The sequence below is a fragment of the Cervus canadensis genome, chromosome 7, assembly GCF_019320065.1.
Source record: "Cervus canadensis isolate Bull #8, Minnesota chromosome 7, ASM1932006v1, whole genome shotgun sequence".
Classification (NCBI taxonomy): Eukaryota; Metazoa; Chordata; class Mammalia; order Artiodactyla; family Cervidae; genus Cervus; species Cervus canadensis.
This window is the reverse complement of record NC_057392.1, coordinates 12933662-12945166: the sequence shown is the minus strand read 5'-3', so window position 1 is coordinate 12945166 and position 11505 is coordinate 12933662. Positions and strand designations below refer to the sequence as shown.

Sequence of the window (11505 nt, the reverse complement as noted above, 5' to 3'; positions counted from 1 at the left end):
CCAACTATAGCCAAGCATAAACACATATACCCTGAGTTTAACGGCTCTGGAGAAAAGCTTTAGTGTTGTAACACTGTCCTGTAATAATAATCTCAACTTTTTATTAGAACCTGGAGGCTGAGTAGAGTCAACTGCACTTGTGTTAGGGCTTGGGAACCTGAGTGAGAGATGCATGAAACGAAACCAGGTATCCAGCTGTTGCGTGTTCAAAGACTTACCAGACACAAACAACCATTCATTATGAAGAATATTTTCAATACTGTCATAATATAAAACAAATCTTTTAATTTTTCAAGTGTTTTTTTTTAAAACATTTTATACTTAAGTCAGCCTTGAAAATAAGCACAAAATCTACCTGTTTACATTTTTCAACTCACAACAACTCAAGCACCCATTCTGTGCATAGCACTATTCTAGGTGCAAGAAAAGGGAGTCTTAACTATAAAAACAGGATTTCACTTTCTGGAATTCTGTTATCTCCTTTTCCAAAGAGTAAAAATAAATAAAATCACCATTGTTTACTGTTGACGTGCCCCCAAGTCCACTCCTGGCTCTCAGAAATGCTAGGTTCTGCCAAATTCAAGATGTTTCAACGAACTCAGTTCCTACTTCCCCCTAAATAAGAAAGCAGAACTCTTTTTCATTAAAAAAATAAAAAAAGAAACAATTTTCCATGAAAGGCCAGTTTCTATTCCTAGTATTTTTCTTTTTTCCTCTCTAGCTTTTCTTTAAGTTTTCTTCCTCCAACATAAGCTTTTCCTGTACAAGGCAAACCAACATCTTTTTCTGTTTTTCTTTTCCTAAGAAAAAGTACTGCATCTTGAAGCAAACCATTCCCAAGACTGGTGATATTAAAACAAACAAAAAACTTTAAAGGTGAATCACCTACATTGATGAAGTAAAAAAATAAAAAGCAGTTGGCACTAAGATAGCTATTCCAAATATCCATATTTAAACAATTTTAAAAACGGTTTATTTATTTTGTAACAATGTACCCTAGTCCAAAGTTAACTATGTTTAAAAAAAATTTTGGCCAAAAAATGTACACATTTTCAGTTCAATCTAATAAAAGTGATATCTAGAAAATATTCCGCATCATTAAGTCTGTCTCATAAAGTTCAAATTCTAAAGCATTCCTAAGGCACGGTGTTCTGGAAGGCGAATGTGCTTCTGTGGTGTTGCGTGACGTAACGCGGCATCCAACACTGGCCCCAGGCAGGCCCGCGGGCACCCTCCTCCTGGCACTGGGACGGCGACAGCAGAGTCAGACGTAGGCCCCCAGGGCTGCGTGGAACTCTGTGAGACACTGGACCAGCTGCTGGAACTTGGGCCTCTCCTCCGGATCCAAGGCCCAGCAACAAGCCATCACAGCAAATCTGCAGTGACAAAACCAGAAAATTTGCCTACTGACGATATACCGGGTTGGCCAAAAAGTCTGTTTGGGTTTTTCCGCAAGATGTTACTCTTAACCTTTTGATCAATATGATACCAGCTATGTTTTCGGTCTAAACGTGGGTATGGAGAGGAAGATATATTAAAAATCAATCTCTTCGCAGAGCAAAAATGAGTTATCTGGATGTTACATGTAGATTTCAATTCTGAAACATGTCAAAATATACCAGCAAGTAAAGATTTTATGTAACTATTTAAAACAGTCAAAATAATAATCTGCATTATCCTTTACAGTTGATTCTTGAAGAACATGGGGCGAGGGGAGCTGACCCTCTGCAAAAGTCAAAAATCTGCATATAACTTATAGTCAGCCATTCATATCCCCAGTTCCTCCACATCCATAGACTCAACCAGCCACAGGCTTTGTGATACTGCAGCATTATCACTGAAAAAAAATCTACATGGAAGTGGACCTGCAGAGCTCAAACCCACACTGTTCAAGGATCAACTGTATGTAAGTTGTGACAGAAAAAACTTGGAGGAAGAGGAAGCTGTAACTAAGCTGTAAGAATCCTGGATCTGTAGTAAAATCTGTACAAAGCTGCCCCCTCACCACAGTATAAAAACCTGAGGGGATTCTGGAACTGAGACTTAATCACTGGGCACTCCATCACCCCTGAAGAGCCTCCTGCCCACTCTGATCCCATTATATGGCAAGACTAGCTATGTGGTAAAAGCAGGACACAGGAGATATTTCACTCACTAGACCAAACATCTTCCTTATACGTATATCAATTCACACCAGTTGGCAAGGCCAGATGGCAAAGAGAAGGGCTCTATATAGAAGCAGAAGAGGGCGTCAAAGGATGAGATGGTGGGATGGCATCACCAATGCAATGGACATGAACTTGGGCAAACTTCGGGAGACGGCGGGGGACAAAGCAGTCTGGCATGCTGCAGTCCATGGGATTGCAAAGAGTTGGACATAACTGGGTGACTGAATGAATAACAGTGTATTCAATGTTTTCTCACTATGCAAATGAGTATCTTGGATTAATCACTACAAATATGAGACAAAAAAGTCCTAATGTCAAATGCATTCAAGAGTGAATTAGTCTGGCTGACTTTGTGGTTGCTCTGTGTGCATGCTCACTCAGTTGTGTCTGACTCTTTGTGACCCTCTTGACTGTATCCCACCAGGTTCCCCTGTCTATGGGATTTTTCAGGCAACAATACTGGAGTGGGTTACCATTTCCTCCTCTTCCTGACCGAAGGATTGAACCCGCATCTCCTGCATTGCAGACGGATTCTTTACCACTGAGCCATCAGGGAAGCTTATGGTTTCTCTACAGGAGTATAATTCAAGTCCAAAGAGGCATGCTTCTCGAAAGAGCAGTCTCTGTATCAGTATGGACACCTGATCTTATTTCTTTCATCCAATCATTGTAAATGGAATCAAATCCATGTCTTCAAGCTCAGAAAGAAACTTACAGTTCATCAGGGCAGTTGATTGGCTGGGCTATTCGGTAACCGTCTTTCAAGTATGCGGCCATCTCAAACGGGTCGATGTCCACATAGGGTGTCTGGCCCAGAGTCATGAGCTCCCACAGCGTCACTCCAAAGGCCCACTGAGAAGAAGAGAAGCAACACCATGAGGGGATATTTAACACAGTTGTCAGAATGCTGCTACTTGTGGCCAGGTACAGATCAAAAATACCAAACCAATCAACTCTTGACATATCCAGTTAGATTCTCTTATTGAACAGAAAAGAACACTTCAATGAATGCATCCTCTAAGATGAATATTATTATTGTACATTTTAAAGTAATTAGAGCCACTGGAAAGAATTAAAAGAATTTTAAACCCCACCACTCAGAACTGTTAATTATTTCTAAAATTTTCCTAATATTTAAATGTGTTACTTTAAATACCATGGCTAGCCTGCATAGTTGAGAAGTGGAAAGTGTAAATCGTGTAAAATACAATGTCATGGATTTTTACTATATTCAAATAATTTAAATTAACAGAAATTCAGGAAATCTCAGTATCCTGAAAGAATACCTTTCAACCTTGCTTGAGTAAAAGATCAGATTTATTTAAAATCAACATGTAAACTATTGGTAGGAGCAGAAATCATAAGCAGTGGCAACAGTGCTTAGTCATGGTCCAACCAGGGCTCCTCAGTTCAGCTGCAGCTTCTGGGGAGTATGTGGTTGGCAGGAATACGTCTACATGCAGCTGCTGCCATGAGGCAGGAAAGGACTCAGACTAGGATACCCACTCATCTGCTACCATGCATGAGCCTTGAGGTCAGGAGAGCTGAAGGTGAATAAGAAGGAAGATATCTGTGTACTATGCTATCACATTTATGAATCCCTTCAAGTTCTAGACTTTTTTTTTTTCATTTTTTCTCATTTTTTTCATTTTTCCTTCACAACAAGCCTATAATTGGTAGCCTGATATTACAAATGAGGAAACAGGCTCAAAGAAATAACTTGCCACAAAATACACTTTTTATAAGTGATGGGGGAAAAAAGGAAAGGAAAAAAGAGGAGAGGAAAACACAAGAACTGGTCTGTTTAAAACATTTAAGCACAATGCATTAAATCTTCAGCTTTTTTAAAAAAATAATAATAAAATCTAGAAAATTATCTAAAGTATACAGATTTTTAAAAAATGTATTAGTGAACAATAGCTTTATTTCTTATTATAATCTAGACAAACAAGAAAACAATAGAATGGTATCTTTTAGAGTATTTTTAAAATTGTTGATGAAGAATTCTATACTAAGCAAAAATATACTTGAAACATGAAGACAAAACACAGGTTTTCAAACAAAAGCTGAGAGAATATGTCACTGGCAGACTTACACTGTGAGACACATGAGAATAGTTCTTCATGTGGAAAGAAAAAACACCGACGGGAATTTGGATCTAGTCAAAGCATGAAGAATAATGAAAACATGAACTAGGTATTTTTTCCTCATTTAAAAATTTCCTTAATAGACTGTTTAAAGCAAAATCCCATGTGCTGTGGGGTTTATAATATAAATGGAAGTATTAGGTTGGTGCAAAAGTAACTGTGGTTTTTGCATTGTTGAAATTTACTATCTGATACTGCAATACACTGTTAAATGTGGTTATGTTATACACCATTTTAATGTGCATTTATTTATTTATTTGCTAATGACTTATTACTTGCTGTTTTATATTTATTTTAGACTAGGGAAATGATGTTAGATAAAAAGCAAATTCGAGCAGTTTTCTTATTCAAGTTCAAAATGGGTTGTAAAGCGGCAGAGACAACTCACAACATCAACAACACAACTGGCCCAGGAACTGCTAACAAATGTACAGTGCGGTAGTGGTTCAAGAAGTTTTGCAAAGAAGAGGAGAGGCTTGAAAATGAGAAGCGTAGTGGCCGGCCATCATCAGTTGACAACGACCAATTGAGAGCCAGCATGGAAGCTGATCCTCTTACGACTACATGAGAAGCTGCTGAAGAACTCAACATGGACCATTCTACAGTCATTTGGCATTTGAGTGAATTGGAAAGGTGGAAAAGCTTGGTAAGTGGGTACCTCATGAGCTGACTGAAAATCAAAATAATTGTCATTCTGAAGTGTCATCTTCTCTTTCTCTATGCAACAATGAACCATTTCTCGATTGGATTGTGACAGGCAATATAAAGTGGATTTTATACAACAAGCAGCTATGATCAACTCAGTGGTTGGACTAAGAAGCTCCAAAGCACTTCCCAAAGCCAAACCTGCACCAAAAGGTCACAGACATTGTTTGGTGGTCTGCTGCCCATTTGATCCACTACAGCTTTCTGAATCCCAGCAAAACCATCACATCTGAGAAGCATGCTCAGCAAATCAGTGAGATGCACCAAAAACTGCAATGCCTGCTGCTGGCACTGATCAACACAAAGGGCCCAATTCTTCTCCATGACAATGCCAGACCTCACGTCACACAATCAATGCTTCAAAAGTTGAACGAATTGGCCTATGAAGTTTTGCCTCATCTGCCATATTCACCTGACCTCTCACCAACCAACTACCACTTCTTCAAGCATCTCTACAACTTTTTGCAGGGAAAATGCTTCCATAACCAGCAGGAGGCAGAAAATGCTTTCCTGAGAGTTTGTTGAACCCCAAAGAATGGATTTTTACGTTACAGGAATAAACAAACTTATTTCTCATTGGCAAAAATGTGTTGATTGTAATGTCTCCTGTTTTGATTAATAAAGATGTGTTTGAGTCTAGTTATAATGATTTAAAATTCATGGTCCGAAACCACAATTATGTTTGGATCAACCTAATAAAATGTATGTCCAGACCAGCATAAAGGATGGGTAGGGATGAGTGAAACAATGTACTGTAAGCTGCTTATATTAAATATGAAGTGGCATAATATTTGAAAGCAGGATGTGTACACTGTAAATCCTAGAACAGGTTTCTTAACCTCAGCACTACTGACATTATGGAGTGACTGAATTTCTGTTGCAAGAGGCTGCCTTGTGCATGGCAGGATGTTTAGTTCAGCAGCATCCCTGGCCTTCAGCCACTAGATGCCCCAAGTGGTGATAACTGAAAATGCCTCCAGATACTGCCAAATGCCCAAACCCCCAGGACAGAGGGTACAAAATTGCCCCCAAGTGAGGAAGCCCTAAGCTAGACTGATCAAAGAAGATAAAAAGACAGAACCAAAATGAAGAATAAAAAAGGAAACATCATTACAGACCCTACAGACATCAAAAAATATCACAAGTAGCTCAACTTTATGCCAATGAATTCAGTAACTTAGATGAAATGAACAAATTCCTTGATATACACAATTACCAAAACAGACACACAAAAATGAAAATCTATATAGCTCAGTAATGTTTTTTAGAGAAACTGAATTCACAATTTAAAATGTTTCCACAAAGAAAACTCCAAACAAAGAAATAGCCAAACAATTTCACTGGGTGAGTTCTATCAGGCTTGAAAGAAAAGAATACAAGCCTATTATTCGTTTGCTAGGGATGCCATAAAAAGCACCACAAACCAGGTGACTTGAACAATGGTATTTATCTCACAGCTCTGGAGGCTAGAAGTCCAAAATTAGGGTGTCAGCAGGTCTATTTTCCCTCTGAAGCCTGCAACGGCGAATCCTTCCTTGCCTCTTCCTCGCATCTGGTGGTTTGCCAGCAATCCTAAGTGTTCCTTAGTTTGCAGCTGTAGTACTTCAATTTCTACCTCTATTTCACGTATCATTCTCCCCTTGCAGGCCAGTGTCTCTTCTTATAATGACATCAGTCATACTGGGTTAAGGTTTACCTTAATTATGACTTCATTTCAACATTATATCTTTAACAATTCCAAAAAGTCACATTTTGAGGTATGGGGGTTAACAGTTTCAATGTATCTTTTGGGGGAACACAACCGAAACCACAGCACCATCATATACAAACTCTTTCAGAAACAGAGGAGGATGAAATACTTCTCAATTCTTTTTTAGACCAGAGTTATCCTAAATAAACAAACCAAATAATTAAACTTTTTGGAACTTAATATCTTTTCCATTAATTGTTACCACTAAGTAGAGCAATGGCCATCCCTGAGGTCTATGCTTTGGAGGAGGGAAGAGAACAGGATCAGAGGCAGATGGGCCTGTATTTATAGAATCTCCATAGAGACAGATCTACTGAAATTTCCATAAACCTACCAGTTTAAGAGTAATATTCTATTCTGCTTAAAAATGGATAAATGATTTCAAATTAATAAAGTTAAAAGAAAGTGCCTGCTTACACACAGGTATTTGTCTACCTTTAAACTTTACATGGCAAATAGATGGGGAAAGAGTGGAAACAGTGGCTGACTTTCTTTTTCTGGGCTCTAAAATCACTGCAGATGGTGATTGCAACCATGAAACTAAAAGACACTTGCTCCTTGGAAGGAAAGTTATGACCAACCTAAACAGCATATTAAAAAGCAGAGACATTACTTTGCCAACAAAGGTCCATCTAGTCAAGGCTATGGTTTTTCCAGCGGTCATGTATGGATGTGAGAGTTGGACTATAAAGAAAGCTGAGTGCTGAAGAATTGATGCTTTTGAACTGTGGTGTTGGAGAAAACTCTTCAGAGTCCCTTGGACTGCAAGGAGATCCAACCAGTCCACCCTAAAGGAGATCAGTCCTGGGTATTCGTTGAAAGGACTGATGCTGAAGTTGAAAGTCCAATACTTTGGCCACCTGATGCGAAGAGCTGACTCATTTGAAAAGACCCTGATGCTGGGAAAGATTGAGGACAGAAGGAAAAGGGGACGACAGAGGATGAGAAGGTTGGATGGCATCACCGACTCGATGGACATGGGTTTGGGTGAACTCCAGGAGTTAGTGATGGACAGGGAGGCCTGGCGTGCTGCAGCTCATGGGGTCGCAAAAAGTCAGACACGATTGAGCAACTGAACTGAACCTTTATATAAACTCTTAATAATGATAGTAATTGGATTGCAAGGAGATCCAACCAGTCCATCCTAAAGGAGATAAGTCCTGCGTGTTCACTGGAAGGACTGATGCTGAAGGTGAAACTCCAATACTTTGGCCACCTTATGTGAAGAGTTGACTCATTGGAAAAGACCCTGATGCTGGGAGGGATTGGGGGCAGGAGGAGAAGGGGACGACAGAGGATGAGATGGCTGGATGGCGTCACCGACTCGATGAGCATGAGTTTGAATAAACTCCGGGAGCTTGTGATGGACAGGGAGGCCTGGTGTGCTGTGATTCATGGGGTCACAAAGAGTCGGACACGACTGAGCGACTGAACTTGAACTTGAGTCAATGCAATGATTAATTTTTAAAGTAGTGTCCTATTTCCACAGGGAAGGTAGTTCACTACACAGATGGAGCAGAGCTTTACAAGATGAGACAGATCTGTTATCCACTTATTGGGGCAGCAGCTGTGGGGAAGGGATAATCAATCCAAACAATCTTGGAGGAAGAAACAATGAGAATTGGTAAGAACTGGATGCTGCCACTTCAGTAACCCCATCCACTGACAAGAGAAGTTCTAACAACTTCTGACTGTAAGACAGTAATGCTGGTGGTATCTGTGACCTGGAGTGTGCACAGGTATCGTAACAGTATAACATATATAAGCTGACTTTTAAAAAGTACTTCTTTCACAGTTTTGTCCACATTATCACTAAGCACCATCTAAGGTTCTTGTATTACAAACTGCAGCACTAATAAACACCAAAAAAGAACAATAAAGCCGAATGGAAAGTTGCAGTTTCATTTCCTTAGAAGCTAACAACAACAAAAAAAGTGATTAATTACATGTTGGCTCACTAACCCTCTTTAAAAAGAAAAAAAAAAATCAGGACCAAATAGCACAAGGACGATTTGTGGAAAACTTTGTGGAAAACTTGTTCTCTAAAGTCTTCTGATAACTGAACTATTTTAAATTTAGACAGACATTCTATAATTTCCGCTTATTTGATGTTGTTGGAAAGGGGGCAGTAAGAAAGTCAGGCTGTTTTTCCCAGAGTTTTATGTAAAATGTATTGCTATGTCCATTTAAGGAACATGTAGAGAGTAACAGTGTTCTTCTATTTCTCTTACTCCTCTTCTCCAATTTGTGTTTTTATAGCTTAATACACAAAGATACAAAATACCTCTTTTCACTAACAACATGTGATGTTCACTAACACACTGATGTGACTTGTCAACAGGTATGTAAATAAAATTCTTTTTTACCCTTTGATGGAATGTTCACTAATGCTGGGACTATTCAGAGATTTTCATTTTGTTACTTCAGGTATTTATAATGCAAGGCTGATCTCAATATATTATATATGATGAGAAAAAAATTTTGTCCAATTCTGAATGATCTCATCTGACCACAGTAGAGCATCATCAAGTTTTCTATGGCTAAAAAATCTGTTAACACTAGAAACTTAACATCCTTTTTACATGTATGGAAATAGGTTCAGATGACCAAAGTAGAATTAATTTAATCTGGGACAAGGGCTTTCCAAGCTTGAGTAATAAGAAGAATCACCTGAAGTGTTTGTTAAAAATACAGATTCCCCAGTCCCATCTTAATAGTGTGAAGGCATTTTTAACAGATATTTAGACCCACCTATCCTGCAAATTTAGGAAATAGTCTTAGATGAGTTAGCAGTGATGGTCAGACAGCAAAAACAAAAGACAGTTTTTATTTACTTTTACTGTAGTACGGCCAACATATAATAAACTGATTTGATATATTCTCACACATATATACACCCCTGAAACAAGTCCCATAATCAAGACAATAAACAAATCCATCACTTCCAAAAGATTCTTACAGCTCTAATCCTTTTCCCCTAGTTCTCTCCACCACCACCCCTACTATTTCCAAATAACCATTAATCTGCTTTCTGTCATTAACATTAGCTTGCATTTTCTGTTGCGTGCATGCTAAGTCGCTTTAGTAGTGTCCAACTCTTTGCAATCCTATGGATTGTAGCCCGCCAGGCTCCTCTGTCCATGGGATTCTTCAGGCAAGAATACTGGAGTCGGTTGTCATGCCCTCCTCCAGGTGATCTTCCTGACCCAAGGACTACAGAATTTTACATAAATGGAATTATTTAAACTGTACATCTTTCCTAGCTTCTTTCACTCAGAATAACAATTCTGAGATTCATTCATGATATAGCATGCATCAACTTTTCACTGTTGAATAGGATATGAATAAAGCAGTTTTTACCTGTTGATAGACATTTGGATTATTTCCTGGTTTAGCTTCAAAAACAAAGCTGCTATAGACATCTATGTACAAGTATTGGTAAGGACACATGCTTACATTTACCTAGGAGCAAAATGACTAGATGTGGTATGTATATGTTTAACTTTCTAAGTAACTGCCAAACTGCCTTCCAAAGTGAATGGACCATATTACATTCCCATCAGCAGTGTAAGTGAGCTACCATTTTTCCACATCCTTGCAAACACTTCGGTCTTCAATTCTAGCCACAGTTAATGGGTGTGTTAATAGTATTTCATTGTGGTTAAGCTTGCATTTTCCTAATGACTAATGATGTTAATCACATTTTCATATGCTTATTTGCCATCTATGTATCTTTACCGGTGAAGCATCTGTTTAGATATTTTGCCCTTTTTTTTTTTTTTAACATTGAGTTGCTTTTTTTTACCTTTTATATTTACTTATTTGGCCCTCCACCCCAAAACCTATGCACTGGAAGCACAGAATCTTAACCACTGGACTGCCAGGGAAGTCCCTTGGGTTGCTTTTTTATTACAAGTTTCCCCTGCTATCTGAAAGTAGAGCATTCCTATGAAACAGTTTATAAACTGAAATGGTATAATTTCTTTAGGACAGTTTTTGGCAGTAATGGCAGTAATTACTTTAGGACCAGTTTACTAACACAGGCACAATATAAATCAAGATAAATCACAGCTGTCCACATGATTTATCTTGCCCACAAGATAAATCACAGATGTTTGTGGAAACAGAGTTAAAAGCTATGGTGGCTTGATGCTGATATGCTAAGTGTAGTGCCTGGGTAAGGAGCTTGGCAAGGCCACTCTTGGTTAGGGCGGTTAGGGTGAAAGATGCTTCTATAATCACTGCGGCAAAACAAACACTTGAAAGCTATTTTTGCTTTTTACCATTTTTTTGTAAAACCAAAATCCTCTTTGGATTTCTCTTGGTTTGTGAAAAATCAGTATACTAACATAGGTCTTTTGTAAAAGCAAAGTCACATAAAGTGAACTTCTGAAAAGTGGGGAATGCCTGTATTGAATTTCCAGAGTTCTTTATATATTCTGCAAATTTGTCCTTTACCACAGATATACGATTTGCAAACATATTCTAAGTGTGACTTATCTTCTCATTCTCTCAACACAATTTCAAAGAGAACAAGTTTCAAAATTTGATAAAGTCTAATTTGTTCTTTTACAGATCTTTACTTGGTGTTACCAAGTAATTTGCTTAATGCAAAGCCCCCAGAGATTTTCTTGTACTGTTCTCTTCTAGGAGTTTTATAGTTTTAGGTCATGCACTTAGGTCTGTGATTTACTTTGGGGTAACCTTCGTACATGGAACAAGTTATGAATTGAAG

At 38.4% G+C, this 11505-nt stretch overlaps 1 protein-coding gene across 2 annotated transcripts in view; it reads right to left on the bottom strand.

Annotated features, from left to right (window-relative positions):
* Nucleotides 1–265: 265 nt before the first annotated feature.
* RYK (receptor like tyrosine kinase) overlaps nucleotides 266–11505 on the bottom strand; it is a 118305-nt gene continuing 107065 nt past the window's right edge. For both annotated transcript variants that reach the window (XM_043474369.1, XM_043474368.1), the window contains exons 14-15: nucleotides 2884–3020; nucleotides 266–1376 (exon numbers count right to left, since the gene is read on the bottom strand). In XM_043474369.1, the coding sequence (XP_043330304.1) occupies nucleotides 1265–1376; nucleotides 2884–3020 (249 nt within the window). In that variant the 3' untranslated portion in view covers nucleotides 266–1264. The remainder of the gene's footprint in view (nucleotides 1377–2883; nucleotides 3021–11505) is intronic.